The sequence below is a fragment of the Crinia signifera genome, chromosome 4 (assembly GCF_055691185.1).
Source record: "Crinia signifera chromosome 4, ASM5569118v1, whole genome shotgun sequence".
Classification (NCBI taxonomy): domain Eukaryota; kingdom Metazoa; phylum Chordata; class Amphibia; order Anura; family Myobatrachidae; genus Crinia; species Crinia signifera.
In genome coordinates, this window is record NC_139220.1 from 313,915,785 (window position 1) to 313,934,408 (window position 18,624).

At 42.7% G+C, this 18,624-nt stretch overlaps 1 protein-coding gene across 2 annotated transcripts in view; it reads right to left on the reverse strand.

The window, feature by feature from the left end:
* The window catches only part of LOC146075864 (uncharacterized), a 101,054-nt gene extending 87,150 nt beyond the window's left edge, over positions 1 to 13,904 (reverse strand). Inside the window, exons 1-2 of one of the 2 annotated variants that reach the window (XM_083185529.1) lie at positions 13,568 to 13,904; positions 10,448 to 10,834 (exon numbers count right to left, since the gene is read on the reverse strand). In XM_083185529.1, the coding sequence (XP_083041655.1) occupies positions 10,448 to 10,834; positions 13,568 to 13,604 (424 nt within the window). In that variant the 5' untranslated portion in view covers positions 13,605 to 13,904. The remainder of the gene's footprint in view (positions 1 to 10,447; positions 10,835 to 13,567) is intronic. The other variant, XM_083185528.1, reaches the window with a different exon arrangement.
* Positions 13,905 to 18,624: the final 4,720 nt, after the last annotated feature.

Below are 18,624 nucleotides of genomic sequence, written 5' to 3' on the forward strand. Positions count from 1 at the left end.
GACTTGTGGTTTGCCAAGTCCCAGCATGCGGGGGAGGCCTGCTGGCACTTGTAGTTCACCTTCATAAAGCAATGTTTGGTATGGATACCAACCCTATCAGGCAGGCATGCACAGCTCACGGACAGCCCCGGGCTTCAGCCCTGGATAAATGAAGCCTGGGGGGGCTTTATTGGGGGGGGGGGGGGGTCCCCACTACCCCAGGTACCCCATCCAAGGCTGACCAGCCATGGTGCTCATGGTATGGCAGGGGGACCTTATGTAAAAAGTGTCCCCCGGCTGTGGCATGACACCGCGGGGTGTTGGAGCCTGGTGCTGGTTCAAAAATATGGGGGACCCCCATATTTTTGACCCCCATATTTTTGGAACCAGGACCGGTCCAAGAGTCCGGGGCTGGTTTCAGAAATATGGGGACTCCTACACTTTTTGTCCCCCGTATTTTTGGAACCAGGTCCGGCTCAATGTGGCCGGGGCTGGTTATGCTCAGGAGGGACCTCACACCATTTTTTTTTATTTTTTTTAAAGACAAAATCGCACATTTCTTCAAATTCACACATTTTCATGACTAAAAATTGCACTACCACACTTTATCACACTTTTTTGCCTGGAATAAGCATCTCATTAAATATGCGAATTCCCAGCAAAAAAAATAAAAATTGATTTTAAAAAGTGCGATAGTGCGGAAAAAGTGCCCTTCTCTCCTGCGTGAGTGCTTGTACTCTCATTGTCCTAACTCTGACAGCTCCCTCCTGTTACTATACATGTCCATCTTGTTAGATTTCTTGTTGGACTGCACCCCTTACTACCCCCCCCCCCAACACACTTATATCTGCCCATGTCCCTTTCACTATGTGACTGTACCCTTATTGTTCTTTCTCTGACTCTCTCTATTCCCCATAGCCCCATTTATTCTCTCCTTCCGTCACTCTCTCCGCTCCTCTCCCTTTGTAATTGTTTTTGGGGTACTTGTGTAGTTTCACGGCGCCAGCATGGCGCCGTGCTACTTCCGGGTTCTACGCTCGCCACAAACTATGTTAAAAAAAGTAACTTAACTCCATGCCAACATGGATAGTTCATACCTCCACTATCCATGTTGGCATGGAGTTGATTTTAAATAGCGTGGCGAGCCACCGAGCCCACAGCGTGGGCGAGCGAATCGAGCCCCGCAAGGGGATTCAGACGCACGGCGCCATACTGGCGCTGTGAAACTACACAAGTACGGTTTTTGGCACCTCTATTACCTTCCACAACCACCTCTCTCTGCCTCAGTCCCTGTGTAACTGCACTCTCATTGTCCTATCTCCAGCTCTATTAACCTCAGCTCCCTCTCTCTGCCTCTATTCCTCTTCCTGTATCATTGCACCACCTCATTGGGCAGGTTGATGCTAGCCAGTGCCTCCCTTGCCATTGACCTCAATGGCACTTCACTGATGCAGAGAGAATCAGTGACCACCATACAGTACAATACATAGTGCATAGCATTCACCACCATATAATGCAGAGAGCATTACAGTGACCGCCATACTATACAGAGGGCACCAGGGACCACCATACAGTACAATACATAGTGCATAGCATTCACCACCGTATAATGCAGAGAGCATTGCAGTGACCGCCATACTATACAGAGGGCACTAATGACCACCATACAGTACAATACATAGCGCATAGCATTCGGACAAGTCACCGGTTCAGCAAGGATGGTGTCAGTATGCCAGGATAGTATTAGCTCAATGCGTTTCCCCGGAAGGTTTGTGCATCCGGCTTCCTCAGGAGCAAGTGTCCAAATGAGAGCTCAGGGCTCATATATATATACCAGAGGACATAATTGTCTAATTGATTCACCTGCGTGTAATTGTCACACCAATCAGTAAAATACTACATAAAAAAGAGAGAACCGTCTGAAAAAATATATATATGCACATTTAATGGCTAACATATAAAAAGCAGCATATGATAGATATATTTCTTTTTACTTATAAGCAACATTTTAGCAATTTTCAAAGATTTTTAAAACACAGAGTGTCACTAGCGTGTGGTCAGTGAATCACGTGACCCGGAAGTCATTTGCATGAAGTTTGTGGATTACTAATTAAAGGAGCTCCGTGTAATGGGAGCGTGTGGCAAAGTGTCAGGGCAGCCTCGGATACTCTAGGGCGCAGCGCCGCCGTGCCCCGATTGCCGGTATCGGGACCCGATCGGCACGGTACCCGCCTGTGTCCGCAGCCGCGTCCGTGGCGTTGCTTGGCAACTGACCCGGTCACGCGCACCGCACGTCACTCGGGTCGTCATTGGCGGCGCGGGATGACGTACCCCCTCAGTCTGGTCACTGGGCATGGAAGGGGCGTATACGCCCTGTTCACATGACTACGCTGTGATCCCTCCCAGTTCCGGCATTGGGGCAGATGTATCATAGCAGCGCTTATCGCGCCGCTATGATACTTCCTGCTTCGCCTCAATAGCGAGGCGAAGCAGGAAGGGACATCGACAAGATGTATTAACATCTTGTCTGCCGAAGCGGGGGAGCGTTAACTCCCCCCTCCGGCGATGTCCCTTTCTGGAGATAGCGCATCAGTTAATACTGATGCGCTATCTCCTGTCCCCCGGCCGGCCGCACTGGGCATGCGCGGGATCTCGCTGTTCACGCGAGATCCCCAGCGCAGCCCACAGCTGACAGCAGGGACAGCGCTGTCCCTGCTGTTTAGATAGGGCTTCGCCAGCCTGATGCTGGCGAAGCTAAATCTGGCTTTGTGCGGAACGGTCAGCGATGCTGACCGTTCATACATTCGGCCTGCTATCATTTTGATAGCAGCGCCGATATAGACAGGGGCGCATAGCGCCCCTGTCCATTACCGCATCCTGGCCTCTTCATACATGGGGGAGAAGCGGTATCAGTGCACATAACGTGCGCTGATACCCTTCTCCCCCATATCGACCCTTCATACATCTGCCCCACTATCGGGGAAGCGTCCCCACGTCGCCTAGCAACTTCAGGACTATGATCCTAGGATCATACAAGACACCTGTAGCATTGAAATACATTGGGGAATTGTATGGAATACGACAATCATAAATATAACAGCATGTTATCACATGATTATGAATTGGGCCGGATGTCATTTTGTTAGGGGACCAAAAACAGTGTAATACACAATTATATATCGCAAATACAAATAGAAAATAAAAAATTATAAAAATAAAAATCTATATAGGAAAATCTTTTTATCCACATCGATATAATTGATGCTTTCAGATATAATTTACAAATAGCAATTTATATATCTATTTTTGTATTTTATTAGTCACAATAAAGAACCACAAGCAAGCTCCATAATAAAATGGGTGATCATATTCGTTATAAGGGATGACCCTTATAATGGCTGTGGGTCACATAGGCTATCCAGAACTTAGAGGAAGTCAGAGGATTGCGAAACCCCCCCCCCCAAAAAAAAAAAAATCAATTTTCATGAGATTTAATCATAACACAGTATTTAATTTGATAGTCTCATTCAATCCGTCAGGATGTAACGAATTGCATTTTAAGGTCCAAAAAATCTCCCTTTTGCATAACAAATTGTACCTATCACCACCTCGTGGTGTATAGGGTATGTGTTTTTTTTCAGACCTACTATAGTTAAACAGGTGGGGTCAGATTGGTGGTGTGTCTTATAGTGTCGAGAGACACTGTGCTTCATAAAACCTTTTCTAATGTTTCTATGGTGTTCCATGAATCTTGTTCTGAGGGTTCTGGTTGTTCGGCCCACATATGGTAGGTCGCAACTGCACCGTAAAAGATAGATAATATACATGGAATCGCAATTGATAAAAGTTTTACAGACATGAGGTTGTTCTAGAGGTGCTATTGTTCTAGAGGTGCTATTGTATATGGGGATTTAGATTTGGGAATGTGTCTACATAAAGTACATTTATTTTTACCACACTTGAAAAATCCTTTCGGTTTATTCGGGAGCCATGTTAAGTGGTTGTCTATTGTTGTAGTAGTTTTCCCATCCATTGTATTCTTTTTTAGAAAACTGGGGGCCAGAATAGTTTTTAGAGTTTTGTTCTTTTTATATATAACTACGGGGTTTTTGGGGATAATATCGGACAATATTTTATCTTGGTGTAAAACCCTGTAGTTACGCATTATTATGGTTTTGATTTCTTTAGCGCAGACATTATATTTACTTATAAAAGCCAGATCTTTGTTACTTTCTTTGGGTTGAGATATTAGGGTCTTAGATTTCAATAAGTTTTCCCTGTCTGTTCTGAGTGCCAATGTGAAGGCCTCATTTAACAGTTTTTCAGGGTAATCTCTTTCTTTGAAAGAATCCGACATGATGGATGCTTGTTCATTGAATTGCTCAATATCAGTGCAGTTACGCCGAAGGCATAGGAATTGGCCTTTTGGAATGTTGGTCTTCCAAGGCATATGATGTGCACTTTTAAAATGAACATAAGAATTTGTGTTCACTGGTTTCACATAATTGGATGTTATAATTCTTTTATCTCTAATTTCGAGAGTCAGGTCCAAGAAATTGACAGAAAGAGGACTGTAAGTGTGTGTGAAAGTTAAATTATACATATTCCGGTTCAGTGACTGTACAAAGTGTGTAGCAAAAAGTGAATCCCCATCCCAAATTATAATAAGATCATCTATGTAGCGGCCATAGAAGACCAGGTTCGCCGCCCAGCTGCTCCCCCACACAAGGGTCTCCGCCAACTCCCCCATGTATAGGTTCACATAGCTGGGCGCAAACCTGGTCCCCATGGCCGTTCCCATAGTCTGCAAATAAAAATCACTGTGAAAAACAAAATAATTGTGAGTGAGAATAAAGGAGATGCAATCTAAAATGAAATCCCTATGTTCCGACTTCAAACTCTCATCTCGAGATAACCGTCTCCTCACAACATCACAGCCCATTTGGTGGGGTATATGTGTGTAGAGGGCGTTGACATCTAAAGTGAGGAAGGCATAATTGTCCTTCCACACTATATGTTGAATTTGATTTAATAAAAAGGTGGTATCTTTTATGTATGATTTTAAAGTCGGAACATAGGGTTGAAGAAAAAAATCAACATAATGAGATAGATTTGCTGTGATGGAACCAGATACGATTGGGCGACCTGGGGGTGAAGAAATTAACTTGTGTATTTTAGGCAGAAAATAAAAAGTGGGTGTGATGGGATGTGAAGGTGACAAAAATTTGTGTTCTTCCTTGGACGTGACTCCCGAGAGATATGCTTTATCTAACAGTGTTTTTAATTCACATAAGAAATCTTTAGTCGGGTCTTTCATCAATAATTTATAGAATTTTTTATCATGTAGCTGTCTATATGATTCTTCTAAATAGTAAGTTTTGTTCATAATAACAACCCCCCCCCCTTGTCTGCTCCTTTTATCATTAGACTATTGTCTTGTTGTAGGTCCCTTAGAGCATCTTTTTCTTTTTTAGTTAGATTGGATGGTTTATACGTTTTGGTTTGTTCCCTTATACATAACTCTTTGAAATCCTCAAGTGTTATTTTGTAAAAGGACTCTATGCTTGAGCTTTTGGCACTAATGGGAAAAAATTCCGATTTGTTTAGAAAAGAAGTTGATGTGAATCTTTCTAAGTCATAAATTTGTTGGGGTTCCGTATGATTTTGCTCCCATAAGTCTTCCAAGTGTGATAAGAGAATTTCATCTGTCTTGTCTAAAAGGATTGGAATTGAATCATCTTTTGTTTTTGATAAAGTTTTTTGTGCAAAATATCGTTTACGACATAATGTACGTATAAAACGATTGAGTTCAACAAACAAGTCAAAAATGTTTGGTTGACTTGTTGGACTAAATTTCAATCCTTTCTGCAAGACAGACAGATGATTTTCATCCAATTTTTTATCTGATAGATTGAAGACACATGGAATTTTAGACGGATTTAAGTGTGTCTTAGATTTCTTTTTGAGGCGTTTGCCTCCTCGGGTTCCCCTGTACTTCCTTCTCTGCGTCTTTTGGGGGACTCTCTGTATTGTGAGGTGTTCAGGTCCCACCTGGAGGTTTTGGGACAAGCACCCAAAAAAGATGGTTCGTATTGTGTATTTGAGGTAGTATGTATGGGGTCTTGTACTTCTTTGGGGTAACTGTTTTCCTTAGGGGCTCTGTCTTTCTGTTGATAATTATTATGATATCGGTTTTGATTATTGGATCTATCTCGTGAGCGATATTGATTTCTCCCTCTATTGTGATAATTGGATCTGGTACGGGGGGAGTCTAGATGATATTTCTTCCCACCAACCCCTATTCTATCCACATTGTCCCTCTGTTTTCTAAATGATCTTACACTATCATTCTGATAGTCAGAAAGATCACGTTTGAATTTCTTTTGCTTGGTGGCCACTAAATCTTTTTCAAATTTCAAAACTCTCTCATTGATTTGTTTGTCTTTTTCCATAAAGTTTTCCTCTGATTTAAATTTATCAAGAGATTTCCTCAAATCCTCAATGTCTTTTTCAAGTTTATTTACCTTATTCATTCTATACTTAACTAATAGTTTAATTAAAGCAAACGAGCAGGAGTCCAGAATATGGTCCCAATCCGATTGGAAATCGGAATCATTCTGAAAGATTGAATTTTTAAAGATCCTCAGACCTCTCGGGATCATTTTTTTCTCAAGGTATTGTTCCAAATTTGTGGCATCGAGCCAGTTTCTGGACTCTGCTTTTAATAAATCTTCCATTTTGTATAGATCTTTATACCATTCATTTTTTCCTGATTGGGGTGCATTAGTATTACACTCTGACCATTGTGAAATGTAAGATTGTCTTCTATCATTACGGTCCAAATAATTGGAATAGCTCATGGTTGCCGCACCACACTGACTGTTCAAAAACTGAGGAAAAAGAATGTGTGTGCGTGGTGCGCAACCAAACAGCAGCTGACACGGGGTTGTCAGACCCCAATATGTTTAAAAATTGGAAAAAAGGAGTGTCAGCGCTGGCTATACCAATGATTGAATCAGACGGTTCTCAAAATATAACAAATTTAATAACATATAAAATACAATATAAATGAAAATAAATGTATTGGATAAAAGGTGTGAATCAATTGGATGAATGTCCAATTATAAATCTTAAAAAGTATATCACCGGGATATTTGGGCTTGGTGGCATTTATAAACTGACAATCAATGTTACCATCCTGGGTGGTCTGGTCTCTAGATGTGTCCAGACTGGTGACTGGGAGTGTCCTGAGTTGTCCTATGTTTTCAAGGACTCACTGTTCCCACTTGTGCAGAATTCCTCATATTTTGCTGGAATAATTAGGGATCAAGCGGTTATCCCAAAAACAATTGGTCCAGTTGAGTGGCGAGGGACATCTGTGGGTAGGTCGGACAAGTCACCGGTTCAGCAAGGATGGTGTCAGTATGCCAGGATAGTATTAGCTCAATGCGTTTCCCCGGAAGGTTTGTGCATCCGGCTTCCTCAGGAGCAAGTGTCCAAATGAGAGCTCAGGGCTCATATATATATACCAGAGGACATAATTGTCTAATTGATTCACCTGCGTGTAATTGTCACACCAATGAGTAAAATACTACATAAAAAAGAGAGAACCGTCTGAAAAAATATATATATATGCACATTTAATGGCTAACATATAAAAAGCAGCATATGATAGATCTCTCTTTTTTATGTAGTATTTTACTGATTGGTGTGACAATTACACGCAGGTGAATCAATTAGACAATTATGTCCTCTGGTATATATATATGAGCCCTGAGCTCTCATTTGGACACTTGCTCCTGAGGAAGCCGGATGCACAAACCTTCCGGGGAAACGCATTGAGCTAATACTATCCTGGCATACTGACACCATCCTTGCTGAACCGGTGACTTGTCCGACCTACCCACAGATGTCCCTCGCCACTCAACTGGACCAATTGTTTTTGGGATAACCGCTTGATCCCTAATTATTCCAGCAAAATATGAGGAATTCTGCACAAGTGGGAACAGTGAGTCCTTGAAAACATAGGACAACTCAGGACACTCCCAGTCACCAGTCTGGACACATCTAGAGACCAGACCACCCAGGATGGTAACATTGATTGTCAGTTTATAAATGCCACCAAGCCCAAATATCCCGGTGATATACTTTTAAGATTTATAATTGGACATTCATCCAATTGATTCACACCTTTTATCCAATACATTTATTTTCATTTATATTGTATTTTATATGTTATTAAATTTGTTATATTTTGAGAACCGTCTGATTCAATCATTGGTATAGCCAGCGCTGACACTCCTTTTTTCCAATTTTTAAACATATTGGGGTCTGACAACCCCGTGTCAGCTGCTGTTTGGTTGCGCACCACGCACACACATTCTTTTTCCTCAGTTTTTGAACAGTCAGTGTGGTGCGGAAACCATGAGCTATTCCAATTATTTGGACCGTAATGATAGAAGACAATCTTACATTTCACAATGGTCAGAGTGTAATACTAATGCACCCCAATCAGGGAAAAATGAATGGTATAAAGATCTATACAAAATGGAAGATTTATGAAAAGCAGAGTCCAGAAACTGGCTCGATGCCACAAATTTGGAACAATACCTTGAGAAAAAAATGATCCCGAGAGGTCTGAGGATCTTTAAAAATTCAATCTTTCAGAATGATCCCGATTTCCAATCGGATTGGGACCATATTCTGGACTCTGCTCGTTTGCTTTAATTAAACTATTAGTTAAGTATAGAATGAATAAGGTAAATAAACTTGAAAAAGACATTGAGGATTTGAGGAAATCTCTTGATAAATTTAAATCAGAGGAAAACTTTATGGAAAAAGACAAACAAATCAATGAGAGAGTTTTGAAATTTGAAAAAGATTTAGTGGCCACCAAGCAAAAGAAATTCAAACGTGATCTTTCTGACTATCAGAATGATAGTGTAAGATCATTTAGAAAACAGAGGGACAATGTGGATAGAATAGGGGTTGATGTGAAGAAATCTCATCTAGACTCCCCCCGTACCAGATCCAATTATCACAATAGAGGGAGAAATCAATATCGCTCACGAGATCGATCCAATAATCAAATAATGTCCCTCGCCACTCAACTGGACCAATCGTTTTTGGGATAACCGCTTGATCCCTAATTATTCCAGCAAAATAAGAGGAATTCTGCACAAGTGGGAACCGTGAGTCCTTGAAAACATAGGGCAACTCAGGACACTCCCAGTCACCAGTCTGGACACATCTAGAGACCAGACCACCCAGGATGGTAACATTCATTGTCAGTTTCTAAATGCCACCAAGCCCAAATATCCCGGTGATATACTTTTTAAGATTTATAATTGGACATTCAGCCAATTGATTCACACCTTTTATCCAATACATTTATTTTCATTTATATTGTATTTTATATGTTATTAAATTTGTTATATTTTGAGAACCGTCTGATTCAATCATTGGTATAGCCAGCGCTGACACTCCTTTTTTCCAAATTTTCTAATACAGAAAGGTGGTTATCAATCCTATTCCTGAACTACCACCATAAGGTCCTGTGTTGGTTTAAAAATATCAGTGACTGCCATACAAAATAAGTAAATTTGTTTCATTCAACATGTATTTTTACATCATAAGGAACAAGAATGAATTTGGCGCCAAGCCACAGATATCCATTGTCATACTATTCACAAGGTGTCCCCGCATTTGACAGGCCAAACCCTCCGTTACCTCCCATAAAGGTTTCCTGATTGTAAATTACTTTGCATATTAATCCTCACCATGACAGTAACCAGCAACACGCAGGTGGAGTGCCACTCTGTGTAACATTTTCCTAACTGCTCCAACATATTCACAGCATCCACCTCGGAATCAGGCCTCTGTAATGCTTCTTGCTTAGTTTTAAAAATACATGTAATAATTATAGACGGGATGCGGTCATCTATTAGAATGAACTTAGGTCTACAGTCATTAGGTCGACCCCACTAGGTCGACTGGCAGGAAGGTCGACCTGACTTAAGGTCGACATGGGCCAAGGTCGACATGACTTAAGGTCGAATTTGCATAAAGGTCGACATGAGGAAGGTCGACTGGTCATAAGGTCGACATGGGTTTTTCACTGTTTTTTGAGCCGACATGTGCCGACAGGCGGTATTTCATGCCCTACCATCCACTAGGGCGTGGTGGGAGAATAAAATAGTGTGCCGAGCGTACCTTCCTCATGTCGACCTTTATGCAAATTCGACCTTAAGTCAGGTCGACCTTCCTGCCAGTCGACCTAGTGGGGTCGACCTAATGACTGTAGACCTAGGTTCATTCTGACAGATGTCCCGCTTCCTTATAGACATACTGAACCATTTGCATGAAAATTATATGTAGCTACAATACCTCTTGTATACACCAATAAATAACCACCTGCTTTCATGCAGACGTCTAGTACCTGTATAGATGGTTAGAAATGAATCTTTACCTGTAAAAAGGAGAAAGGTTCCGTATTCACTATTCCAGTTATAATCATTGGAATTCTTATAAGATACCACACAGCAGATGATGGGACCATCGGACGGCTGTAGCCCAGTGACTGTGATAGATTCTCTCCGGCTGTTATTAGGATCCTGCACCCTGGAGACTCTCCCCTCATATTGGCCTGTACCATTCCCATCAGCGTCAATGATCTCCTCAATGATATTGGAGCAGTATGAACCTTCTGGCTTCCCCCAGCGAACTCTGTACTGTGCATCCTGCCCAGAGTCCTTATCATATGAGAATGTGCAGGGGATGGTGATAGTTCCATGCTCCGTGACTGTCACGTTTTTTGGCTGATGTACACATATAATACCTGAAGTGCCGCTGAGCCCTGTAATAGATAGACAGAAATGATCCAATCAGCTTCCAGTGTGTTTCCAATATGTCACACAGTCACACAGAGTCTATAGGTGCTGCATTACTGTTATGGACGTCTCTAGATGCCACCATCGGTCACCAGCCCTGCCTTGTAACTGACTGCCCCTTTAAAAAACCTCCAAGTTCATTCGGCATCCCGCATGGCCACCCAAGTCGGAGGTGAATACATTTGTACACTGGAGCTGATTTAGGATCTGATTGGCTGGAGCGACATTTGTCAAACGCAAGGAGTTTTATCACTCACAAAGAGTTCTATCACTCATTGGTAAATGAGCCCCTGATAGGTAAGTTACACTAAACACAAGTTTCCATTGGTGATCCTCATAAATCAAGGAGAACACACCGGAGAGATGAAGTGGGGACAACCAAACGTAGTGACTGTGTATAAATTGTATCAGTACTGATAATCAGTTACAATAATATTATTTAGCTTTCAATATATATTAGTTGCTAATAAGAGGTTCTGCACACTTTGTAGACAATAACACAAAAACACACAAAGAATAATGTAAGTAAGTGTGATGGTGGTGAAGTATAATAAGTAACTGACAACATAAAAGTGAATACATCGCTCAACTAAAATAATGGCACCAATAGTCTATTGCATAGAAGATAATGGGCGGGATGTTGTAACATCCGCGCCCATTATCGCCGGCTACCGCATTCTTAATAACGGCATATGCTGTAACATATGCCGTTATTAACGCAAGGGACAGCTCTTGCGATAAGAGCTGTCCCTTGCGATGTGGTGCTGCCGGCACTGGACTTCCGTGTCTGAGACCCGGGAGTCCGTCTGCGCATGTGCAGACCCCGGCGCCGGCCGCAGGGCACGCTGGGAGGGATCCGTGACGGATCCCTCAAACAGCGCTGCGGTAAGAAGCCCATAGGCTTCTGCAGGGAATCGCCAGCTTTTGCTGGCGATTCCCTCCGCAGCGCTGGCACTGCGGAGGTGCCATATAGCATATGGAAATGCATTAAAAACCCTGAAAACAGGGTTTTTACCGCATTTCTGCTTTACAGAATCTCCCCCAATATAATGGATAATCTGATTCTATATGTCAGCAAAGAATTCATGGAGGTGATTCAACACAGATAAGATGGGGACGAATTCAGCCCCGTTGTGATGGTGGTGGTCTGCGCAGGCGCGTATGTGCAGACTCACACTCACTGAGCTGTTTGCTCCAGAGGGGGCGGGCTGGGGCAGACAGCGACCCGGACCAGGGGATACCTAATGTTTTATGGGCTGCCCCATGATAACGCTGGGCGTTCCACTGGGAATGAGGGCACATGATGCCTGCGGGGGGCCAATGGCCCTTTGGCAGATATCATTGGAAATAAAAGTCAGGTATGACTGACTTTATTTTCCCAAGGGGAGAAAATCCGATTAGATTATCCATTATATTAGTTTCTATATCACAGACTATTGATGTAGGTATTTTTCATTTCTATTTTTATTTCTAGAAGCTGAGTGGTTGCTATGGGCAACTTCTCTGCTTCTCCACTCTCACTCCTTGCTACCTTGCCCCCATGTTATGTATACCCTGCAATCAGTACAGAGCTAGGACCCAGATGCCTCTCTGTTCCTTGCTTTGAGGCAGTGGCTGGCGGTAGGGTGCACTCTTCTATAGTCTTAGGATACAGAATATTCTAATTAAAATTAGAATCAGCAATGTCCTTCATTTTCAGTAATGTTACCTTCTGCTGTACATAGAATTTTATAATAATATTGTCACGATCATTGTCATCAACGCAGTAATCACCATCAATGTCATCTTCAACAAAATCATTGCCATCATCATCTATAATATCCACATCATCTCTTTTATCAATATCCATATCATGCTCATCATCACAATTACCATCATCCTTATTATACTCAACACCAGAGGTGAAACTCTGGGAGTTTGAATCAGTTAATTGAAAGCTGTCGATATCGCTACCGTGGCTGACTTCCCCTCCTAACATCATTTTAACATCAAGTGTCACACCTTGTATTAGAACCCATGACCTGTCTTACTGGAGACAGACACCTTACTGATTGAGCTATTGGGAGGCACCAATATTCATCTTGCCTCCGGACAACTGGTAGAAATTGACGCCACTACTCATCACCATTATCAGCAGCCATATCATCTCCAACATCACCATTGTCAGCAGCCATATCATCTCCAACATCACCATTGTCAGCAGCCATATCATCCTCAACATCACCATTGTCAGCAGCCATATCATCTTCAACATCACCATTATCAGCAGCCATATCATCCTCAACATCACCATTGTCAGCAGCCATATCATCCTCAACATCACCATTGTCAGCAGCCATATCATCTTCAACATCACCATTATCAGCAGCCATATCATCCTCAACATCACCATTGTCAGCAGCCATATCATCCTCAACATCACCATTGTCAGCAGCCATATCATCCTCAACATCACCATTGTCAGCAGCCATATCATCCTCAACATCACCACCATTATCAGCAGCCATATCATCTCCAACATCACCATTGTCAGCAGCCATATCATCTTCCACAAAAATATTATCATCACCCATGTCATCCTCAACATCATCATTATCTATCAACTGTTTCTACTATAAGCAAAATAATAATAATAATACTGTATTAATAATAATAATAATAATAATAATAATAATAACATTCCCAAATATCTATCTTACCTTGGAAACAGTAAAAAAGGAAAATAAGCAGCCGCATGTTCCTTGTACACGGTCGTAAGGAGACTGTATATAGAATGTAGAACTGAAGAATGAACACAGATGTCAACTAAGAAGAAGTAAGAGATGGTGAAATACTTAGTAATGGAGATAGGGAAGTACTGTGACAGCATGTAGATGAGCATGTGATGGAATAGTCTAGTCACAGTGAATTCACTTTTTACGTTAGGAAATATTGGGCCTCATTCAGCATGGATTGCAATGTAAAATATTTCTCAACTGGGGAAAAGAGAAAATGCATTGTTTCCCCCATCACACTGAATGATATTGTTAGGTGTGCTGCTGCTAGTTTTGTTATTAAGCTGTTGCCATGCAACCTAGACTGAGATTTCTCTGCAGCAAGCACACCTGCCCTGAATCCCTCATTAGCTGGTGACCCTTTATTAGGGTTTCTGACCAGCTGCTCCCTGCTGGTGATATTTCTTGTTCCTGTTTGGTCCTCAGTGAAGGGAGATTGTGCTTGTCACTGTAACGTCCTTTGCGTTCTGTCTCCAGCCTGAGTTTCTAGCCGTGCGTCTGCAGTCAGGATCCTGTCCTAGTGCAGTCTGTCAAAGAAGAAAGAATAGAATAGAATATTCGCTAAAATATAATTTGTAGTAGTGGGGGTGCTTCATACATCTACCCCATTGTTAGCGATCCCAACAATATAAGTAATTCCCTGTGACAGCTTCTGGGGTAATGTGAGAGAGAAGACACAGAGGGGTCTTAGTGAACCAAATTCGGTCCCTGCCCTGATGGTTGGGGATTTGCTCATGCACATTTGTGCTCATGTGCAGCCCCAGACTGCAAGCAGCCTTGGAGATTTACATTGTTGCAGTGGGGAGGGAGGTGGGTGGGACGTTGGCGGTGGCGCAGCTACGACATGGGAACAGCCAGCATTTCATGGGCGTCCCCATGCAAACCCTGGGCGTTCACATGTAAATGTGGCCTGTCTTTGCAAAGGCAAGGAAAATCATTAGATGGGCGGCGTGTTGGAGTGGTGCGCGCTGCAGGAGCAGGCTGTTTTGACCATTGCGCTCCCTGTCCCCGGATGTGGGCAATCCCCTGTTCCCCGCACACTGTGTACTGTGTCAGCGCGCCTTTACAGTCAGAGAGGCAGTGAGTGACCGCATGCTTTCAGCTCTGAGGAGATTCCACACTGTGCGTCCTGGTAGAGAGTGTACGGAGCCTGCGCTAGTGAGGAGGGAACACGCTGCCATTATCCCCGCAGCGCGTCCCTGAGCTCCGGAAGTGTTATACCCGCTGGAGGAGGCCTGTCAATTACGGCCTGCTGGGAGAGTTTTCTGTATGTAGTGCCGCAGCGCTAAACCCCGCTGTCAGTCATCTATACTATCTGCTACAGGAACTACAGTATAAGTACAATATATACACTGTACCTGCACCATAGCCTGTTATCACATACTATCAGTAACTTCTGCATACCTGCAAGTTAACCCTTGACTATCCTGTTAACTCTGTGCTCATTACTGAAATAAACCTACATTCCTGTTTAAGGGCCAGATTCTCTAAGCTTCAAAAGTGATAAAATGGAGAGTGATAAACAGCCAGCCAATCAGCTCCTGCCTGACATTTTTCAAACACAGTCTGTGACATGGCAGGCAGGAGCTGATTGGCTGGCTGTTTATCACTCTCCATTTTATCACTTTTGAAGCTTAGAGAATCTGGCCTTTGGTCTGCAAAAGTGTCTAACAACACCACACGCACCGCTATATACTCTGCCAACACAGCGACCATCAAATGATTTTTCCTGCCACAGGCACAAGTGAGGGGATGTGTCTTTGTAACACATCCCTTGCATGGCTACGAGGGGATACGGTGGTGGTGGGGCATGTATTCGTCGGGACGGCATCACAAGAACCAGGCCAAAAAGGGAGAATTATGTAACAGCTCCTCGTGCTCATTCTGGGGGAGCAATGACTGAGCTTGCAGTAATACTGGTCTAAGCCTCGTTACTGAGCAACTGTAAAACATTTAACTGGAAGCCAGCTTTTGTGTTGGATCATAGGATTGGACGGATTTCATTGGCCCTAGCCAAGGGCCCCTTGGGATATGCTTGGCTCTAGGTGAACTCGTACTGTAGGTTACCTTTTGGAAAATCCTGGCCTGGGTGTGGACCATGTTTTGTACTGTATGTTTGTAGAAGGTTAGACCTCAGAAACATGATGTACTGTACATCCGGATTTACCATAAGTGACCTTATCCAGTGAATATAAAATTAGGACTAGTTTTATTTATTTATCAGATATTTATATAGCGCACACATATTCCACAGCACTTTCCAGAGGATGTTTTCACATTGACATCAGTCCCTGACCCAGAGGAGCTTACAGTCTGTATTCCCTACCACATGTACACGCACACACACACACACACACACACACACACACACACACACACAGGGTTAATTTTTGTAAGGAGCCAATAACCTACAAGTATATTTTTGGATTGTGGTAGGAAACCAGAGTACCCGGAGGACACCCATGCACGTATGGGGAGAATATACAAACTCCGCACAGTTAGGGCCATAATGTGAATCAAACCAATGATCTCAGTACTGTGAGGCAGTAATGCTAACCATCACACAATTTTAAGCTTGAAAAAGAGTCCTTGTTAGACTCAAAATGCGTTGAGTACCAGCATGCCCTACAACAAGAGTGATTGTACAGTGTTATGTTTCTTTCTTAACTGATGTCAACTAAGAAGAAGTAAGAGATGTAGAAACACTTATTTATGGAAATAGGGAAGTTATATTACAGCAAATAGAAGGTCGTGTGAAGTATAGTGATAGACTGGAAGAATATGGTGCAATGGTTCCTAAGCTGGGTCCCATGGCACCCTGGGGTGCCTTAGGGTGATTGCAGGAGTAACTTGGATTGTTGGTCCAGGACCAACTCAAATTACTTCTGGTCAATGCAATAGGCAAAACCAATGCTTGCCGCTTCCAAGCATAACACACACAGACAGAACAGAAGTTTGTACATTTTTAGAATGTAGGAGCTCAGAAACATGATGTACACCCGGTTATTCCAGAAGTGGCCTTAACCAGTGAATATGAACATACTGTAGCCCCAATTTGGGATTCTGGATTACATTTTCCCTGAAAGAGTCCCTATTAGACTTGAAACGCGTTGGGTACACTGGTCCTCTCGGAGATTGTGGCCAGCACTATAGCTTAGATGTTTATGTCTCAGGAGAATGGGTGGATCCATGGCTCTACTCTAGCATGAACTTTGAAAGCACTTTTTTTCTCCATCTCTAATTGTCTTTTACTTTTATACTTATATGTTGCTAATAAATATGCCACATATAGACAATTTTTGAGTGATTACCATAGAAACAAGCGAATCCCCAGAGGCTTTAGAATTGCTAATGTCCCAACAATTGGACGGACCAATCCATCCTTTTGTGCTAGGTGGTGCGGAGTACTTAATAAGTGCTCCGCAGACCTCCTCCTACTTGTCATTGAGGAAGTAGGAGTTGAGTTGAAGAAAGTAAGATCAGAAATTGAGACATTTAAATCCCAACAACTAAAAAAATTGGTTGCTGACAAAAGTGAGCCCTGGCTGGATAAATTAAAGAACCAGGTAGAAACTTACCACCAGGATTTAGTCCTCTTTAAAAGAAAAAAACTGGACATAGTTAATAACGACTACAAAAATCATTTAGTTTATAGATGGCTGATTGGGGATTCATTTGATAGACGTGGTAATAGACGAGCACCCCGGAATAGACAATACCGGGAACAGAGACGCCCTGATTACTCATCAGCTGCGACATCATCCGAGAGTGATTATTCTGACTACCGCGGCAATAAGAAAGATTTTTTAGATCCTGGTCTCCCCCCTGCCCACAAAGGTCGAGGAGCAGGGAACACCCGAGGAGGGGCGGGAGGAAGAAAAGTAGGAAGACCTCGAAAGTATCAAATATGATATTTAATCTATCCTCCCATACTCTGTCTGAAGCTGAGTCCTCAGTCCTTTCCCTTGGCATGTCATTTGTTCCTACTACTAGACACGACCGATTTGACTGGACAGTGGACAAATATAAGTTCTGTAGAAAATTAAGACTTAGGGAACATTTTCCTTTAGAAAATACGACTGAAGCGACTCCACAGACTAGATGCACTACAAAGAGTACATTTGACCCTATTTCACGAAATGACAGCATTAAGACCTTCTCTCGTATGCTCAGTAATGATATGGCTACCGTCACTACTGCCAAGCCACAATTTTATAATTTGACAGTGGCGCAAAGAGAGGCCTTGGTGACTTTGAAAAATAATGATCACATAGTGATCCGCCCCGCCGATAAAGGCGGGGCAGTAGTCATCCAGGATTGGGTGGACTACAATACCGAGATTGTAAAACAACTGTCAGATGTTAACACTTACACTAGACTGACGCATAACCCCACCACTGCCATTAAAAGGAGTATTGACCTGGTGTTAGATGAAGCACTACTTGAAGGTTGGATAGATGAACGCACTAAAAAATATCTTACAGTTGACTATCCCGTCACACCAATCATCTACACCTTACCGAAAATACACAAGCGGCTGGAGTGCCCACCAGGCCGACCGATTATATCGGCAAGGGGGTCGGTACTCCAGCCGCTTGCTGTGTATGTTGATCAGTTTCTACAGCCCATTATGTGCAGTGCATCCAGCTATATACAAGACACTGGGCATTTCTTAACAAAGATTGATGAGATCACCTGTGTCCCCCCTGATACATGGTTAGCGACCATGGACGTCCAGTCCTTGTATACTATCATCCCGCATACTGGTGGGATGGAAGCGGTTCGGAACAGCCTTGTGCTATCTGACCATAGAAAACCACCCATTGAATTCTTACTTGCCTTGATAGAGTTAATTCTCACTAAGAATTATTTTATGTACGGTAAAGAATATTTTGGTCAATGTAATGGGACTGCTATGGGCAGCAATATAGCCCCGGCGTATGCCAATATTTTTATGACATCGTTTGAACAAAAATATATCT